This window comes from Geotrypetes seraphini, chromosome 19 (assembly GCF_902459505.1).
Source record: "Geotrypetes seraphini chromosome 19, aGeoSer1.1, whole genome shotgun sequence".
NCBI classification, from domain to species: domain Eukaryota; kingdom Metazoa; phylum Chordata; class Amphibia; order Gymnophiona; family Dermophiidae; genus Geotrypetes; species Geotrypetes seraphini.
Window position 1 is genome coordinate 11,955,109 of NC_047102.1, and position 19,230 is coordinate 11,974,338.

Below are 19,230 nucleotides of genomic sequence, written 5' to 3' on the forward strand. Positions count from 1 at the left end.
ACATAGGTTTTGGTCTTTTTTTGATGTTGAGAGAAAAACCGCTTAAGTTATAAGTGGTGTATATATACTAAAATAAATATTACATATATGTAATATGTAAACATATCCATCAGTGATGTTATCAGTAGTGGTTTGAACTCCACTGTTCTTGCACTGTGCCTCGGGGTGAGCCTCTGCCACTTTGCTGAACCCTGCTCCTGCAGTGCAGAACCAGAAAAGTCCTGGTATACCACTGGTTCCCACAGCTGGTCCTGGAAGCGCCACAGCCATTCAGGGCTGTAGGATATTCATAATGAAGATTGATAAGACATGTACATGCTGTTTCCTGAGGCTGGAGATGGATATTCATTGTGGATATCCAGAAACCCTGTCTCCGGAATCAGCTTTGGGAACCACAGCTGTATACATTGAGGTGAAACAGGACTGGATCCTGAAAAAAAAAAAAAAAAATTGAGTCCGCAGGCCACCTGAATAGGATTGCTAGCTCACTCCAAGTGAACAGCTGGGCTAATCCAGTCCTGGTTTTACTGCATGCATAGAGGGGGTAGTTCTAAGTGTCCCATTGATTTCCTTCACCTAGATCAGAACTCTGTATATGCAGTAGGGCAGAACCAAGTCTGGGTCCACTTGTTCAGTTGAGCTAGAAACCCCACACCCCCAAATGGAGAGGCAGATATTGATTGGAGTGTCCCCAGCACCTTGCCTTTCCCTTAAAAAGAGAGTCACAAATTGACAGAACAGCCAGTAAAGGATGTAACATTTTATTGAACTGGGGGGTAAAGGCTTCACATGCCATCTGCAGACAGGGGGCCTCTAGACACAGTACAAAACAAATCACAGGCTTCCTCTACCTCTTCCTTTTATTCACATCACATCATCATAAAAATATTCCTCCAAATCTGGTTCATCTCTCTTTCTCCTCCTGGCTTCCTCCTCGTCCTCCCGTTCCTCGCGGTCGTCTTGATGATGTTTGGGCACACGGGTTCGGATAGAAGGGTGCTTTGGCTTTATACCATAACCTGACAGACAGGAGACACTCACGGTCACATTTATCAAAGCAGTGCAACACTTTCCAAACTACCCGCAGTGAGCTAGGATCTGTTTCAGCCAGGGGCAAACTTCAGGATGATAACTGGACCCCCCCCCCCAAATCCCCCAGGCCATTTAGTAGCTGCCCTGATTACAGAGAAATCTGTGTGCCACAATGCAAGCCCCCCCTCCCCTCCCCACTTACCATTAAGAAAGGGCTTCCCCCCTCTCCCCCCCCCCCCCACCGAGCTTCTGGCGTTTCCATACTTTCTGAAGGAATGGACTTATGTGACAATCTTAACGCCTTTCTGTCAGATACCTGCAGGCCACCTAAAGTTCCCGAGTCCCGGTGGTTTAGGGTCCCCCCAACCCTAGCCCTAGATGTTAAAATGATCAATTACTGTCCACTAGGCCAAAATGCTTCTGAGGGATTTCCAGTGGAGCCATAAAATCAATTGGAATATATCGTTTTTCTCTGCGTAAGGAAAAAAAAAAAAGAGAAAATTAATGTACCTCTCCCCAGAGATAACCACTTTTGTCTCCTTTCCCCATACCATGTATTCTTTCCCTCCCTTCCATAAATACATCATCTCCACTGCAGACTCAAGATCAATCCTAACCCCAAGCTCACACACTTAATTCAGCCCCCAGTTCCTCCCCAATACACACACAAACTCACCCCCCCATAGGTTATACACAGTACTTTTCTGCATAAAAGGTGTTCACGTTTTATCAAATTATCTTAAATATTCCCCCTCCCCCAGCCCTTTTTATACCGATTATCATTTCAGTGTAAAGGCAGTGTGAACATCAGAGTTGGCTGAGAGACAGCGTCACACATTTTATAGAGGTCTGGCACCCTCCCATCCAACTATTTTCTCTTTACCTTGGTCGTAGAGGCAGAGGGAGCACCATTTCCAGTCCCAGCCCCAAAAAAAGCACCAGACTCCAAAGCCTGCACATGTTTGACCAGTAAACAACTTCCACTACCGATCAAAGCCTTTCAATATCTTCTGTCAGACTTCAGGTTCTGATGTTGCCATGATGAGCTCTTGATGATGTCACATTACTCTTTATGACATCAGAGAGGACTGGGAACCAGAATCCTAAGTGTGAGTGCAGCTTGCTTTTTTTTTTTTTCTAGACATCCTCCATTACACCACAGCCACTTAACATGGTTGCAGCTCCTTGTTTAAATAACTTGGATGCCACATACATGAAAAAAATAAAAGCTTCAAGTAGATGAATATTTTTGATTAAAGGCAGTCCCCGGGTTAAGAACGAGTTACGTTTTTAAAGCTGTTCTTAAGTTGGATTTGTATGCTACTCAGAACTTGCAGATTTTGAGATTCTTGCTACTTAACTCTGCTCCCAGGTGACAAAAGGCCAACTGCCCCTGTCAGTGTTCCCTCTAAGACACAGCATGCACAACCACATTCTGTTATTAATGTGGCCATGCATCATTCCTGAATCTGCTGCAGAAGTTTAGGCAATACGGCTCGGTGAAATCAAAGGAAGCTGCAACCCTGTTCTTAAGTACGAGTCGTACTTAAGTTGGGTGCCTGTAACTTGAGGACTGCCTGCATTAGTGATAATTTCCCTCCATATGTATCAATATGTCATGCCCAGTAACAGAGTGTCAAGTAATTTATTTACATAAGAATAGTCATACTGGGGCAGTCTAATGGTCCATCTAACCCAGTATCCTTTTTACAGGAGTGGTTAATCCAGGTCATAAGTACCTGGAGGAATCCCAAACAGTAGCAAGATTCCATGCTACCCACTGTCCCCCCCCCCCCCCCAATAAAATGACAGGAGGGATGCCCACTCCTTCTTGCCACCAGACACCTCCTCACCCCCCTTGTACCTTTTTAAAATGTTGGAAGCAGGAAGCCCACTCTGAGGCTCCTGATTCAGGCCGCCAGTCCTAAATGACAGGCCTTCCCCTCCCCGGTACATCATATGGCGCACGGGGAAGGCCCTGATTGGTCAAGCCCTTAGTATCCTGGATATAGAGGGAGGTGCCTGAGACCTGACTAACTCAGCCCAAAGCCCTTCTCCTTGGGAGGGGCCTTAGGCAACTGAACCAATCAGGGCCCTTGGCTTTTCTCCGTGCATCACATGATGCAACAGGGAAAGGAAGGCCCATAATTTAGGACGGGTGGCGTGAAGCAGGAGCCTCAGAGCGGGCTTCCTGCTTCCAACATTTTAAAAAGGTACAGGGGAGGTTCAGGGGATGGGGGGGACATCTGGTGGAAGGAGGAAGTGGGCATAACCAGTGCCAGCACCAAGCTCTGGGTATTCTGCTAGTCCGAGTGAACACCATTGACCACTACTACCCATTTTTAATGTTTCATCCCATTCCTATTCTGTTCAGCTTCTTTACCAGTCTCTGGATGTGCATCAAAGAACTCAATCATGTTTAAATATATATGTTTTATTTATGCAATTTTGAAATTTTATACAAGTATCATAGAAAGAAATCAGAGAAATAACCACAGCAAACAGATAAAAGGAGAAATAACAGAAGAAAAAAGCTCCACCAAGATTTTATGGTGGGTGCTTGCTTTTGCCTGGCGTCCTGTAATCTACTTCTTTTAAGCTGCTACACTCTTTTCCTTTTGTATTGTTTCCTGACTTTTGCTTAATTCTGAAGCTGCTCTCTTCTCCTCTGTTCCCACTTTTATTCAGCAGGACCCCAGTCCCTAGGAGCCCTCACTTCAGGGCCAAACTGAACATTAAGCTGTTTTAGCTCCCTTGGCTCTCCTCTTCAAACGGGGTTTGTATTCATTTCACATTTAAATAAATGCTTTTTCTGCCATCACATTCCCTTTTGTAAATTCTGAGCAAAAGAACTTATTTAAGATTTCTGCCTTCTGCTGGTCCTTCTCTTTACAAATCTCACTCTCTTTATTTTATCTTTGATTTTTCTCTCTGCCGCTAAATTTCTCTAGACGATCTCATTGCCTTCCTTTGAGGGTAATTTTTCAAACTGCCCACATCACAGTAAAGAGGGTCTAAATTCATCCCCCAAACAGCTCATCAATGTGTGAAGTCTACTTTGAAGGGATCACTTCCAAGTCATTCCCTACCAAAGATCCATGCCCACTTTTACCTATTCAGAACCTGAAAACAGACTCTCCAGCAATTGTTACTAAGGAATAGATGTGATACACATCTGCTTTTAGCACAAAAATTTAAAGAAAGGGTTTATTGTTCAATGTATAACTAGACATACATACTATCTACAATCATGATTCCAAATAAGAAAATCTGAGGCATATTTACAGCTAATTCATTGAGGATTCTGGTGACCAATTACTCACTGTCAAGGGATAACACTGATTAAATTTCTGACTCTTGTCTAAACTGCCAAGACACAGACTTCCCAGAATGCCAATAGCTCTACAAAAACACTCTTAAATTGCCTCCAGGGTTCAGTGTGTGTCCTGCAAAGCAATGCAGGAAAGGTCCTGCGACAGGCCAGAGCAGGAGTGGAAGTGAAGAGGGTTCCCTTTTACCCGACCCATTTGCAGCTCAAACAATGAACTAAAGGTGATGTGGAGTTTTTTTTCTAGCCTTTCATTAGAGCTACTTTAGAACTAGACAGAACATTGGACTCGGCTCAGCATTTCAACCATATTGCCCTCTATCTAATAAAATATAACATCCCCACCACCTCTTATCTCCCTTCTCTATACATTCTGGATCAGTAGAATTCAGCCTGTACCGCCTTACATAGCACTTCTCACTTAGTCAAACCCCCCCCCCCCCATTACTTCACTAGTACAATTCAGTTTTTCTCCTTTTTCTGTATACTGCTTCTCAGGACAAATGCATGTCTTGCCTTCCATCTGGCACACCGATTTTCAGGTCTAGTCCTTTGCGCTGCTGTTTGTCTCTCTCCCACCCCATCCCAAACCTGTGCTGTAGGATGCTTCGGCCGGAGGAAAGATGTTTTGCAGTTTACAGATTATCTTGACAGACATAAATTGCAAAGTTCCAGTCACCCCCAGTTATAAAAATAAATTTTCTGCCAAACAGGCAAGTAATCCATCAGAGGGCCTGAAAAAAAAGAAAGAAAAGAGGCTGAAATCTGTGCATATTACTGGGTAACCTACCCTCCCCCCCCCCCACTCCCAACTCTCCATCTACTATTGGATAACCCTTATGATAAAGACACTTATGCAATAATTTCCTCCCCAATATAACAAAGCTATACTCACGTGCAACAAGGCCCAGTCCAGGTACATAATCTGCTAATGTTCGTAACAGGAACAGAATTGTGCCCCTGAAAAGAAATAAAATACTATGACTATTTGATTCTCATAAGTCTTGTAGAAGAATTCTGATGCCTTCAGTGTTACCCGTTGGAGTAAATCAACAGACCCCTCATGCATGATGGATTAGAGAAAATTCCACCCCCCTCTTACTGCCTGGAGCTTGCTGAGCTTTTGCAAAGGAGTAACATTATAGCGCAAGAGGTTTTAGGTGCCCCTCTTAAGTCACAGTCCTTATTTATTTCTAAAATGTATAGTCTGCCTGTCACCTAAGTGGCGACACCTTAGAGCAGGGATCTCAAAAGTCCTTCCTTGAGGGCCGCAATCCAGTCGGGTTTTCAGGATTTCCCCCATGAATATGCATTGAAAGCAGTGCATGCACATAGATCTCATGCATATTCACTGGGGAAATTCTGAAAACCCGACTGGATTGCGGCCCTCGAGGAGGGACTTTGAGACCCCCTGCCTTAGAGTATGTGTAGTAGGCTTAGGGAGGCAGATGATTGGTTTTTGAAAGGAGATTACAGGACTGAGAGCGTACGTGTACTCGCACTATACCTACATGTGAATACATATATACACACTATAAAACATACATGTACACATTTCAGGAGGACTCTTACTCTGAGTATTGGTCATAGAAGGGAGATCTCAGAAGATAGTACAGAAGGAAGATGCAGCGGCGTCTGAGCTCCATGCGCTCCCGGTAGTTCAACGTTTTTGCATTGGTCATTAAACTCAAACTGAAAGGAGGAACAAGAGAGGCGAGCTAAAACTCAAAAAGGTTTTCCCACAAAGGCACACAGTGAAATTCAGTTTTATCACCACACAGGGTGCTGCAGTGACCCTCATATCTCACCACTGTACGATACCATGATATAAGGTGCTACATTGACCTCGGATCTCAAAGCTCCTCTTATTGCGGAAGGGGAAAATTGTCAAGGGTTTAAGGATAGCTACAGACTATTTAGTAGCACTTGAGGATTGTGTGAGCAATATAAAACGTTTTAGGTTCAACAGTTAACATTTCCTAGGACATACCTTGCTACATCCAAGATCCCAGAGAGCAACCAAGGCTTCCAAGACTTCTGGCCCCACACTGCTAAACTAAGCACTGAGAAAGAAGTCAAGGAGCAGACCGAGCACAGGCATTTTACTTTTAACCTTCCAGAATGGTAAGGAATCTGCACCCCCCCCCCCACCACACACACACCTGCCGCAGTGTGCACCCCCTATCTCTGGGTGTAACCAACATCAGTACAGGTAATGGCGGAATAGAAATCCCTAATGTAATGTAAGGGTCACTGATCATCAATTATTTTTTTTTATATTTTTATTTATTCCATTTTCTATACCGTTCTCCCAGGGGAGCTCAGGACGGTTTACATGCATTTATTCAGGTACTTAAGAAGTTATCCCTCCATGTCCCAGCGGGCTCACAATCTATCTAACGTACCTGGGGCAATGGTGGGATTAAGTGACTTGCCCCGGGTCACAAGGAGCAGCGTGGGTTTGAACCCACAACCTCGCGGTGCTGAGGCTGTAGCTTTAACCACTGCGCCACACTCTCCACTTTTGATGGCGTCACCCAAAGAAGAATAATTTAGAAAACAACTAAAAACATCGGTTTTTGAAATATTTAGGTAGCTTATTTGTAAGAATTTTATTATGCATTACTCAGATTTTTTAGAGTATTAGCTATTGGTTTCTAACATTTTAGTTTCTTTTACTTTATTGTATTCTTTTTTAACTACACTTCTCCCTCCGTATTCGCTGTGATTGGGGATTAACAGACCCGCAAATACTGAAAAACCGCAAATAACTTTTTTATATGTTATTTGCTGTTTTCTATTAAAAACCATCGTGAATAGGGTGAAACCGCAAATAACATGGTGGGAGACCTGGTCTGTTTCTGAAGGAGAGGCAAAACACAGTGAAGAAAGTGCCGGGAATCGGCGATTTTCCTCTGTAAACGCTTGGAATCAGCGATTTTTCTATGCAAGCTGATGTAATTTGGGGGGGGGGGGGAGGAGCCAGAAAGCTAAAAACCGTGAATAATCGAAACCGCGAATACGGAGGGAGAAGTGTATTGTAAACCGCATAGAACTTTACGGCCTTGCAGTATATAAATTATTATTAAAGTAGAAGCACGTAAGGCAGGAAAGGAAGCTGGACAGAGACGAAAGGAAAAAGAAAAAAAAGCAAGAGAAGGTAACATAATGGGGATGAAGTGACACAAAACAAGAGAAATTCCTTATGACACAGAGTCAGGGAAGAATGTTCAATTTTTTTTTTAAATCTTGCAAGCAAGGACTGAGGAGAATGGTTTTGGCAGTTATATTGTTGTATAAAAGAGGCATTACAAACAAGTATTAACTTACACAATTACCTACAAAATTATGCAGTTAGAGATTATTTATAATAAATGACTTAGTAAAGCACAGCAGGGAAGTTTTGCCTCGGTTCACTGTTCCCTACACATTTTAACATTTAGACCAGGGATCTCAAAGTCCCTCCTTGAGGGCCGCAATCCAGTCGGGTTTTCAGGATTTCCCCAATGAATATGCATTGAAAGCAGTGCATGCACATAGATCGCATGCATAGTCATTGGGGAAATCCTGAAAACCCGACTGAATTGCGGCCCTCAAGGAGGGACTTGAGATCCCTGATTTAGACCCAGGGAGTGGATCTGCTTCTTTAACAATCTAATTGTCTTATGGAATTTTATAACAGATCAGGATACAGTGAGCAAGGGGCCTGGCAATATAAACCGACTCTGCTAGGGTCTCTTGTAGTCCCAGAGGAGTGGGAAGACAATCGCCTTCAACCGTCTTTCTTTTCTTGTGCCTCTCCGATTGCTGCTGTGGATAACCCCACAGCCTGGAATGCGGCGACGGGGCTGAAATAAAAGATATCCAAACATATTGTCAGTTAATCTCTTGTCAGCAGGTAACATAGTACACGATAGCAGATAAAGACCAATAATAGTCCGTGCAGTCTGCTCAGATTTGCCACAGTAGTATATGACACAGTGCAGGTTACTTTTCCCATAGACAGTTCGATTTTAGAACTAGTATTTCCTCTGACTTTAATGCTCCCTCTCCAATCTTCCATAGGAGGTACATAGTAAATGACGGCAGATAAAGACCCGAATGGTCCATCCAGTCTGCCCAAACATACACTTTCTATAATTTAATGATTTAATTTAAATTGTTCTTTTTCTTAGATATTTCTGGGCCAGAAACCCAGAGCTCTGCCAGGTATTGTGCATCTACTGGAGTCTCTGTCGAAGCTCACTCCAGCTCATCTAAACCATCCCTGCCCACCCTCAACTGAATGGCCATATATGCGACACAGACAGTGCGAGTCTGCCCAATACTGGCCTTAGTTCTTCAATATATACCATTATTTTCCGATTAGAGATTATCTGTGTTCATCCCATGCTTTTTTGAACTCTGTCACCATTTTTCTCTCCACCACCTCCCTCGGGAGGGCGTTCCAGGCATCAAGCACCCTCTCCGTAAAGAAAAATTTCCTTACATTACTCACCCCTGAGGTACAAGCTCAATTCTTTGTTGAAAGAGAAATATCAGGCCTCAGCATTAAGCTACAGATCAGTCATCGCTGCTGAGTTATAAGCCGGGTCCTTATTCAGAGACATGGAGACAAGGCCTTCTTCACAGAGACTAGACCTCAGTCCCAAATTATAATTAGGTACTTACGCTCATTGAGAGAACGCAGCACTCTGTTTGAGCGCCTTCCCACATATGTTAATTCTGTTCCTTCCGAGTTACATTCGGGATCTGTTGAATAAATGAAAAATATAAGACTCAGATTGGTGAACTCAGAAACTTTCTCACTGCTAAGCCTTAAAGAGCAACACCTTTGCTCTCACAGCTTTCTAACTCCATTCTTCTCTCAACGATCTCAGAGATGGGATAGATGTTACCAACTCTTCCAGACTGATTCCACATCTTGCCTTCATCCAGCACAAGCCACTGTGGAAAGCCCCTTCCTCCCAAAACAGACACCAACAGCTGAGGTGTGTGTCTCACACTGTCTTATGTCCCCATCCCTCCCTAAAAGGGACAGACTGACCCTCTGGGCCCGACTCCAGCTCCCGATCCAGGGGTGTTATAGGAGGAGTGGTCTGTATTCCAGATTTGTACCACAACAAAAGCAGGATTCGCAGAATTGCCCTGATAAAAGAAAAAAAAAAAAAAATCAGTTAAACAAATCACCCTCAAAGAGAGCCAAAAAGCAGGGATGGAGAGAAACCCTAAAGTGATCAACAGTTTCAATCACTATTCACCTGTGCTTTTAAACCTTTTCTCTGATCAACAGCGTGTCTAGAGGAGTCCTAACTCTGCCCCCCCCCTTCAAGCATTAGTACCAATCAAGCTGTTCTTCCAAATACACAACATCTGCTTTGGCAGTGCTGCGACACCAACCTCACTTCTGATGTCATAAGCAAATTAATTTGGCAGACGCACAACCCAGGGGACCTAAGGCAAAACTAAATGCAACACAAGCAAGAAGGGAACTCTCTGAACCTGCTACATAGGGAGAGGAAACAGATCAGGTAGGATAAATGTGCAATGGATAAGCCTCTTTATCACCCTAACTGGATCGAGCACACGTTTTTTTCCTCTCCATATATTTTATGAGTTTTTAAAAAAATTGTGAAGAGTAGTCTTGACGATAAGAGTTGATGAGAGTATTTTTGGATATTTACTGTATTAATAAATAGTGTTTAATGATCTTCAATCCCAACTTTGTGTATTTTTTTGTAAATTAATTTGGATTGATTATACTCGTATTTATTATATATACGCATTGTGATCTGTTTTCAATCTGAGTATAAATGTGATCCACCCTTGATCACATAAGCTCATGCCTGGGTCCTGTCCTCTCTGCCCTGTCCCTTCCCCATCACCCCCATTCTGCGGCCTGTGCTTCCACACACACTGACACATGGCTGGCTACACTTTGAGCTCCCACAGAAACCTACAATATCCCGGTTCCAAACCTGGCACGGGTTAAGACCCACTTCTCTCATTCTTCCGAGGCAAACACAATAAGGACTAACTGCATTTGGGCATGCAACTTGTTCTACAACTTTTGAGAGATCTGAAAATTTAAGTCTTACATTGTTAGCTGTGAGACATACTTAGCCATCTGAAGAAGAATGATGACTGACCATCGTGCTGGCTCCCCCCACACCTTTGCAGCGCTCATCTCTACGAAGACCTCGACGCATTCCAGCACACTCAGCCAGGTCAGCAACTTCTGCTGTGATATAGGCTGCAGGAAACAGAGACACAATGAAAGCCCCATGTGGATGGAATTGACACCAAAAACAGACACACAAGTCTGAATATGCAAGAGACAAAGCATGCCCTAAGGTTGAACGTTTCACATCCCAGGTGGATGTACACACTGCACCGATATTGTACAGCCTTTAGAGATAAATAAAAGACAAAATGGAATAACAGCGCAGATTCAGTGTCTTGAGGTGAGAGTGGGATTAACAGAGGTAAACTAGGACCTAACATTCTTTTCTTCCCAAGAATCCTCACTGATCTCAGGAGCACAGCCACTTGGCACAGAAACCAGGCCCTCATGCAAATTATGCTGCTGGCCATGGAAATATCTTCCTCAAAGAATTGCCGACTTCACTGCCAATCGCAGGGACTCTATTTTCTATTCCCTTTTCTTTTTAGAGGCTTATTAGGTGCTCCTGAGAGACAGTGGAAAGCCCCGACTGCATATATCTCACTCAGCCTATAGGTTCTCAGATGAATCTTCTTTTTCAGGAAAAAAAAGCTACATTTCCCGACCAGGTGGGAACAATTTCTATATTACCTTCTATGGAACAGACTTTGTTGATTCTTCTAATTCTGTTTTCCTTTTGTGGCTTAAGAAATCCGTTTCCAGCTTTGACGCTCCCAACTTATTAACAACCCTCACTGATCTATAACCCCACATCCATCTACGCTGTTCACCCTCTCCCCACCCACCAGTGGAACAAACAGACAGAGGGGTGTCTGCTCACCAGCGGGAGGGTTCGTCGCAGCTCTTTCCGAAGGATTCCATCATTCAGCAATACCAACAGATTAGAGGCAGAATACACTGGAAAACAAACAAAGACAGCGAGGCCCATCATCACACTTCTACTAAACCGACACCAGTTTCTGGCAGACAATTCAAAACCTTTTGTTTACCAGTTCCTTAAACTACTAGATCAGTGTGTCTCAAACTTTTTTTTTTAGTTCCGACACACTAAATGGCGCAAATGTTTTTTTGAGGCACATTATAACTGAAATGATAAAACTGCAAAACTAACAAAAAAATTTAATTTAAGAGTTCTTTATTTAAAGTTCTTTTAAGCTATATATGGATAATTGTAACAATGGTGAAACTAAAGTACCAGTAGATAGATTTGCTAATCAATGTGATGGATGTGCTTGGTTTTTTTTTTAAAATGCAAATTAACTGAAAACGCAGCTCGATAGTCGACAAGCAAAAACACGCATTTTATCATTCACCATATGCAGTCGGTCTCTTTTTTTTTTTTCGATTTAATTTCTATCAGAGATGAAAATCCAAGTTCACAGAGCTAAGACGATCCAAATGGTAACAAAGCTTTGATTGCATTGTTGCTCAAGTTAGAATAACTACTGCATACAAAAATAAAAATGACTTGCTGTTAGTTTTCAAGGGCCAATCGTATCAAAGAATGATGCTTGTCTGAGCGGTTGTATCCTTACGCACACAGACACTCATAGCATGGACAGACTTTTGCGTACATGACACACATGTCATGTATTCTAGTGTATATTTATGAAGGGAATTTTTTTTTTTTTAAATAAAGTAAAATTCTGGAATCGCTCGTGACACACAGCTGGACTAGATGTTCTGCTTCCTGAAGGCCACCTCAGAAGTGGAGAGATGTAAAACCTGAATCACCCCCTTCAACCAACCCAAATTGCATCTTTGCCATTTTCACTATGTGCTCAGTCTCTTTCTAAGCACATAAGCATTGCCTCTGCCGGGACAGACCAGGGGTCCATCGCGCCCAGCAGAACGCTCCTGCGGCGGCCCCCCAGGCCCGTGACCTGTAATTGGTCCTTACCTAAATTATTCATCCCCTATTCATTTGGTACCTGTACCTATACCCTTCAATCCCCTTCTCCTTCAGGAAGTCATCCAATCTCTTTTTGAAGCCCAATATTGTCCTCTGCCCTATCACCTCCTCTGGGAGCGCATTCCAGGTGTCCACCACCCTCTGAGTGAAGAAGAACTTCCTAGCGTTTCAATTTTTCTGAACGCCCTCTTGTTTTTGTTGGCCCGGTTAGCCTGAAGAATCTGTTCTTCTCCACCTTCTCTATGCCTTTCATGATTTTATAAGTCTCTATCATGTCCCTTCTAAGTCTCCGCTTCTCTAGAAGAAACAAGACCTTGCCATACTCATTTGCACAGTGGCTGTTGAGTGCTTAGCCCAGTTCAGTCATTTTCTACTTACGAAGCTCAGGAATACATACCAAGCTCAGAAAGCTCATGAGAAGCCACAAAACGACCTAAGAAGTAAAAAAAAAAAAAAGATTTTTGAGTTACTGCAATCAATGATAAGAGAGAAGGTTACTCTTCAGCTGCATTCATAACAGCTCGGTAGAGAAAAATCCAGATGATCATCTCTGGGAAAACATGGTTAGTCATAAGCAATGAACTCAAAGTGTTTCCTTATTTTATTTTTTTTTCAGTTCAAATTTTTTATCGTAAGTTTTACAATACAAAATAAAATCAAAACATAACAATGAACATGATAGCTGCCGAAGGGCATCATACAACACAGTGGTCTGACTGCACAGCTCGTTATCCCTGTGAGAGTAATAGTAAAAGGATGCTAAAGAAAATAGAGAAAAAGAAAAAGGGAAAGGTGTAGAGCAGGATTATGACATCGGAATAGTCGGCAAGGTGGGATGTGGGTACCTTTCAAGAAATTTCCAAGGTGATACAGCAGGAACGTAAGAAGACATTCTATGACATTTTTCAATGGCATATTGAATAGCAATAGCAAAAGTTTCTATTTTAATTACACTAGAGGATAGAAAATCATAAATAAAAACCAAACAGGAACTCAGCTCAATTTTGATTTGGACCCATGATGTGAAAAGCGGCCATTTTTAACATTTCAGATTCAAGACTTTCATGATGTTTTCTCAGAGATGGTTACGTCTTCCCAAGCTGTTTACTTCCCTTTTCCAGCCTCCTTGCAACCACAATCAGAAATCTACAGTGGTTTCAAGCAACTGAGAACAGAATACAACTGCTTTAAGAAATATTACTCTGGCTAAGAGCTCAAGCTCTGCAGTGAAAGGACTGGCAACAGCAGTTTGCATGAGTAATGGAAACTATATTTGATGCTTGCAAACATATATCCTTAACTAAACCCCTACCTAGCAAACAAATCAGTTCCCTGAACTTCGGGGAATACACAAAGGACAGGAACAATAACAGATACAAAAAGTAAAGTAGTGAAGCCAGAACACTCCCAGTTTTCTGTATCAAGCTTACTATATCTTTTATTAGAATGTGATAGACTGCTCCAACTATCAATAGTTCTAAGCAGTTAAAATTATAAACTTCTCCCTCCATTTACATGGGGGTTAGGGGCTGAGCCGGCCCACAAATATTGAAAAACTGCAAATAACTTTTAGGGCCGACTCTGACCCACCCCCGCCTCCCGGACCTGGTCTAGCGGTGACGCGGGGCAGGAGCGATCTTCCCACACCTTTGGTTCAGCATCCCAAACCCTATATGTCTGCCTGTCCAAGTTAGATTGTAAGCTCTTCTGAGCAGAGACCATCTATTAAATGTCAAACCGTACCGTGCTGCATATGCCTTTCAGCACTACATTAGTGATAAATAGTAGTATATATTCATATAGTCCAATCTAGTTCATGAAAACTTATTGCCTATGGAAGAACACTATACTATAGTGCAAAGCAGGTTAGTATAGTCCCTACTTACAAGGGCCTGAAGCTGACTAGTATGGCAGGCTATTACAGACACAGTGAAGGCATTTCAGCGAGTCCCACTGACTCTTGGATGTACTTAAAATTCCTATTTCTGTATACGTACACTAAAGATCTTTATTATAAGTTAATTCATTTTATACATGGCGTTCACCCCAGAGTTCTAAAGGAATTCAAATACAAACTTGCAAACTACTACCGATAATATGCAACTTCTCATTTCCATCTGCCTCTGGACCTTTGGACTGGGTTGTCAATCTAACACAAACTTTAAAAACGCTCCCAGGGTGACCCACATAACTACAGACCAGAAAGTGGAAGCTATCATAAGGAATATGGGTAAATATAGTTTACAAGGGAACAGTCAAAGGGAAGTTATGTCTTACTGATCTGCTAGAATTCTTTGAGGCGAGAATTCGAGAAGTGCTATAGAAATATGCAGATAGGCAAATTTGAGCGTCACGAATGCACAAATAGCGAGAACACAATGTATTTGGATTTTCACAAAAATACATTTCATAAAGTCCTTCTTGAGAGCCACCGGCGTGCTTGACTTTAAGAGCAAATGGGACATGTACGTGGGATCCCTACGTAAGACAATTCACTAGCATCTAGATTTATTGGGGTGGGTCAGTAGTGTGGGCAGACTTGATGGGCTATAGCCCTTTTCTGCCGTCATCTTTCTATGTTTCTCCTTAGAGATTTAAAGTCATGGGATAGAAACTGATGTCATTCTTGGATTGTTTATTATATATAGCAGATCAGTACTGGCCAAACATTGTTTTTTTAAACACAAGGAGATTGTAAGGAACTGTACAAAGACTTTACCAAACAAGAGAACTTGATTATCTAAATGGCAGATGAAATTTAATGTGAACAAGTCCAAAATGATGAAAATAGGGAAAATAATTCTAACTACAGGTTCCGAGTTTGATCTTAGGAGTAATCTCTTACAAAAAGGATCTCAAAATCATTATACAGTATTATGCTGAGTGGTGAAGATGGAAAAGCAAATCCAATTTTACAAACTATTCAGAGAACACCCTCCCACTCCCCCCGAATATCATGCTACATTGGTATAGTTGAATACTGTGTGCTGTCTGGTCATAGCAAGGAAAGGTGAATCATTACTCTTAAGGAGCACGACTAAGGTGCTCCTTTTACGAAGCCGCGTTAGGGCATTAACTCGCGGAATAGCGCGAGCTACACTGCCACACAAGCTAGACGCTAATGCCAGCGCTGAGCTGGCATTAGTTCTAGCCGCATAGCACGCGGTAATATCCTGCTTGCGCTAAAAACGCTACCACACCTTAGTAAAAGGAGGCCTAAAAAGGTTTGAGCTTTTAGACAGGGGTTTTAAAAATGAATGGATGAATAGAACAGCTCAATGGGATAAGAACATAAGCAGTGCCTCCGCCGGGTCAGACCATAGGTCCATCCTGCCCAGCAGTCCGCTCCCGCGGCGGCCCAAACAGGTCACGACCTGTCCAATTTACCAGAAGGGGCCCCCATGCCACCTTGGTTTCCTATTGAGTCCTATCTTCCCATCAAAGTCCTAGCCTTCCGGTCTTGCACATGCACGACCTGGTCGGGTTTCTATACTTATTTTCTGGTTAGCTTTCTCAGTATCCCACGATCCTTTTATCCCTCAGGAATCCGTCCAGTCTCTGTTTGAATCCTTGTACCGTACTCTGCCCAATCACGTCCTCCGGTAGCGCATTCCAAGTGGTAAGCACTAGGATTGCTTCATGAAATAACTGGTAGCAGATTTAACACATATTGGAAAAAGTTTGGGTTTTTTTTAACTCAATATTTAAACTGTGAAATCTGTGACTGGAGGATGCGATCAGAAACATCTAGCACAACTGGGTTCAAGAAAGATTTAAGACACGTTCTTGTAGGGCAGGTCTAGACTCTAGACATCATTATTAGCTAGGCAGACTTGGGAAAGCCACTGTATTAATGGAAGTGGATAAAAGAATAATGAATCTGCTCCCTGGGCTGTGTCAGATATTTCTTGCGAGTCAGAATTAGAGAATGACAAGGGGACACAATTTTCCCTGTCCCCTTGAGTTTTGTCGCTGTCCTATTCCTGTAAAGCAGGGGTGTCAAAGTCCCTCCTCGAGGACCGCAGTCCAGTCGGGTTTTCAGGATTTCCCCAGTGAATATGCATGAGATCTATTTGCATGCTCTGTTTTCATTGTATGCTAATAGATCTCATGCATAGTCACAGGGGAAATCCTGAAACCCCGACTGGATTGTGGCCCTCGAGGAGGGACTTTGACACCCCTGCTGTAAGGTCTGCCTTAACTGCACAAGCCTTGAACACTAATAATTTTAAAGTATTTGAGGCTTGTGAAAATGAGGACAGAACTTGCAGGAATGGGACAGGGGCAGGAAAATGAGTTCCCGCAGGACGGGGGGAAAATTTGTCCCCGTGTCATTCTCTAGTCAGAATGCTGGGAATTGATGAAACCCTTTGGTCTGATCCAGCGCAGTAAATCGTGCGTAGCCCTATATTTTTTTCACAACTTATATACTGTAAAAATTTTGAGTGCCCTGATTGCACTGCATGTCAAAGTTTGTCCTAAAACTCCCTAAGGCAGTCCTTAAGTATTCAGTTTGTTGCTGTACATCATCAAGCCCAGTAGCCTGTTTCTAACAGTGGCCAAACCCAGGTTTCAAAGTAGGTTACGAGAAACTTTTCTTGACTTCCTTCAAACGTGAATATAAAGCCAAGGGGGTTTCATAGCATCAAAACAGCAGTCAACCTTTTGCAGAAGGGAACATTTGGCAGCAATTTCTGAGCCCGCAGTAAACTTGTGTTTTTTTTTCATCGTTACTACAAGCCAGAAAGGCTGCCTGGGATGCTTCCAAGAGCATACAGCGGTTTTGTGCTATGTGAAATTTAGTCCCAACTGCAGATCGCACTGTTAAACCGTCAGGTCAATGGAGGCCGGGTAGGACTTTGCCCGTTTAGCTGACGTGTGCTTCACTCCAAGCCACGGGTCAGGGCCGGCTTCACCTATGGAACAGGTGATTAAAGGGTGGCAAAAGGCCAGTTGGGCAGCTCTTCCTCTGCAGGTGGGGAGGGAGGGACATTGGATGAGATTTAGGATTTTGGTGCCCAGCATATGGGGGGGGGGGAGTGAGGGGAGGGGGAGAGGGAGAACGGCTTGCAGGGAGGGAGGGATATTGGATGAGATTTAGGATTTTGGTGCCCAGTGGGAGGGTGAGAGAGAGGGAGGGACATTGGATGAGATTCAGGATTTTGGTGCCCAGCATGAGGAGGGAGGAGGGGCGGGAGGGAGGGAGGGATGTTGGATGAGGTTTAAGTGGCCAGCGGGAGGGGGGGAGGACTTGCAGAGAGGGAGGGACATTGGATGATATTTAGGATTTTGGTGCCCAGCATAATGGGGGGGGGGGAGGAAGGACTTGCAGGGAGGGAGGGACATTGGATGAGATTTAGGATTTTGGTGCCCAGCATAATGGGGGGGGGGGAGGGAGGACTTGCAGGGAGGGAGGGACATTGGATGAGATTTAGGATTTTGGTGCCCAGCATAATGGGGGGGAGGGAGAAGGACTTGCAGGGAGGGAGGGACATTGGATGAGATTTAGGATTTTGGTGCCCAGCATAATGGGGGGGAGGGAGAAGGACTTGCAGGGAGGGAGGGACATTAGATGAGATTTAGGATTTTGGTGCCCAGCATAATGGGGGGGAGGGAGAAGGACTTGCAGGGAGGGAGGGACATTGGATGAGATTTAGGATTTTGGTGCCCAGCATAATGGGGGGGAGGGAGAAGGACTTGCAGAGAGGGAGGGACATTGGATGAGATTTAGGATTTTGGTGCCCAGCATAATGGGGGGGAGGGAGAAGAACTTGCAGGGAGGGAGGGACATTGGATGAGATTTAGGATTTTGGTGCCCAGCATAATGGGGGGGAGGGAGGGACATTGGATGAGATTTAGGATTTTGGTGCCCAGCATGGGGGGGAAGGACTTGAGATAGAGGGGGGAGCTACTAGATCATTGGCCGGGGGGGGGGGGCGCTGGTCCAAAAGCAGGAATTTATCATGGGGAGAGGAGGGATGAGCCAGCCCCAGCAGACAACGATAATTGCACCGAGCAAGCTAAAAAAAAAAAAAAAGCGGGGGCTCGCGGCGCGTCCGGAAGAGCTCGGAAGCAGCTCAGGTAAACCGCTCTCCCCCCCCCACCCCTCCTCTTCTTACCCGCCAGCACGTAGGAGAGCACGCGGACGGCGCTCTCGAACTGCGCAGCCGCCGCCGGGTTGCGACTGATGCAGACCTCGTAGCGCTGGCAAAGGAGCCTCAGTTTCTGCCGACACAGGGCCGCCATCGTCACCCGCCGCGCTCCCTGTCTCTCGCGCGCGCGCTCCCTCCAACTTCCGGCACGGACACTTCCTGTTTCCGGCGCCGGGGCCCGTCCTGCTTAAAGGGGCAACGCGACTTTTTTGGTGGCCGGTCCTGGTTTAGAACTTTCCCCGGAGGGCCGCAATCCGGCCGGGTTTTCAGGATTTCTCCATTGAATAGGCATGAGATCTATTAGCTTGCAACGTGCATGCAAATAGATCTCATGCATATTCATTGGGAAAACCCGGCTGGATTGGGGCCCTCGAGGACCGACTTTGACACCCTGTTTAATGACGGTTCTGCAGGTCCTCTAACGCGGTGGTTCCCGACCCTGCCCTGGAGGACCACCAGCCAGTCAGGTTTTCAGGATAGCCTTAATGAACAGGCACGGAGCAGATTTGCATACCTAGCACCTCCATTATATGCAAATTTTTCTCATGCATATTCATTAGGGCTATCCCCCAAACCCGACTGGCTGGTGGTCCTCCAGGACAGGGTCGGGAACCACTGCAAG

The 19,230-nt window shown here is 44.2% G+C and overlaps 1 protein-coding gene and 1 long non-coding RNA gene across 4 annotated transcripts; both read right to left on the reverse strand.

The window, feature by feature from the left end:
• Positions 1-745: 745 nt before the first annotated feature.
• Positions 746-2,799, reverse strand: LOC117352286. Its single transcript, XR_004537640.1, has 2 exons — positions 1,431-2,799; positions 746-1,019 (listed from the first exon to the last, which is right to left on the reverse strand). It is a non-coding gene; the product is annotated as an uncharacterized LOC117352286 (long non-coding RNA).
• Positions 2,800-3,445: 646 nt separating this feature from the next.
• PEX16 (peroxisomal biogenesis factor 16) lies at positions 3,446-18,887 on the reverse strand. Of its 3 annotated transcripts, none has more exons than XM_033928733.1 (11): positions 18,576-18,887; positions 12,854-12,889; positions 11,365-11,441; positions 10,459-10,613; positions 9,408-9,508; positions 9,032-9,112; positions 8,053-8,208; positions 6,351-6,423; positions 5,933-6,052; positions 5,256-5,320; positions 3,446-5,094 (listed from the first exon to the last, which is right to left on the reverse strand). In XM_033928733.1, the coding sequence occupies exons 1-11, from the start codon at positions 18,700-18,702 to the stop codon at positions 5,036-5,038; spliced, it is 1,050 nt and encodes a 349-aa protein (XP_033784624.1). In that variant the 5' UTR covers positions 18,703-18,887; the 3' UTR covers positions 3,446-5,035. The 3 variants fall into 3 exon arrangements, with proteins under 3 accessions (XP_033784624.1, XP_033784626.1, XP_033784625.1); XM_033928735.1 differs by having other exon boundaries at positions 10,510-10,613; positions 18,576-18,885; XM_033928734.1 differs by having other exon boundaries at positions 10,480-10,613; positions 18,576-18,866.
• Between the last annotated feature and the right edge of the window lie 343 nt (positions 18,888-19,230).

Bases quoted from the DNA above. Each gene is read 5' to 3' on its own strand.
- PEX16 (XM_033928733.1), bottom strand. From the start codon at position 18,702: ATGGCGGCCCTGTGTCGGCAGAAACTGAGGCTCCTTTGCCAGCGCTAC. The intron at 6,424-8,052 runs GTATCCTGATCT...CTTCTTTCTCAG, and splicing joins TGCCAGGCCCCTTGCTCACT to TGCTTAGTTTAGCAGTGTGG. The intron at 5,095-5,255 runs GTGAGTATAGCT...CTTTTTTTTCAG, and splicing joins TGGACTGGGCCTTGTTGCAC to GCCCTCTGATGGATTACTTG.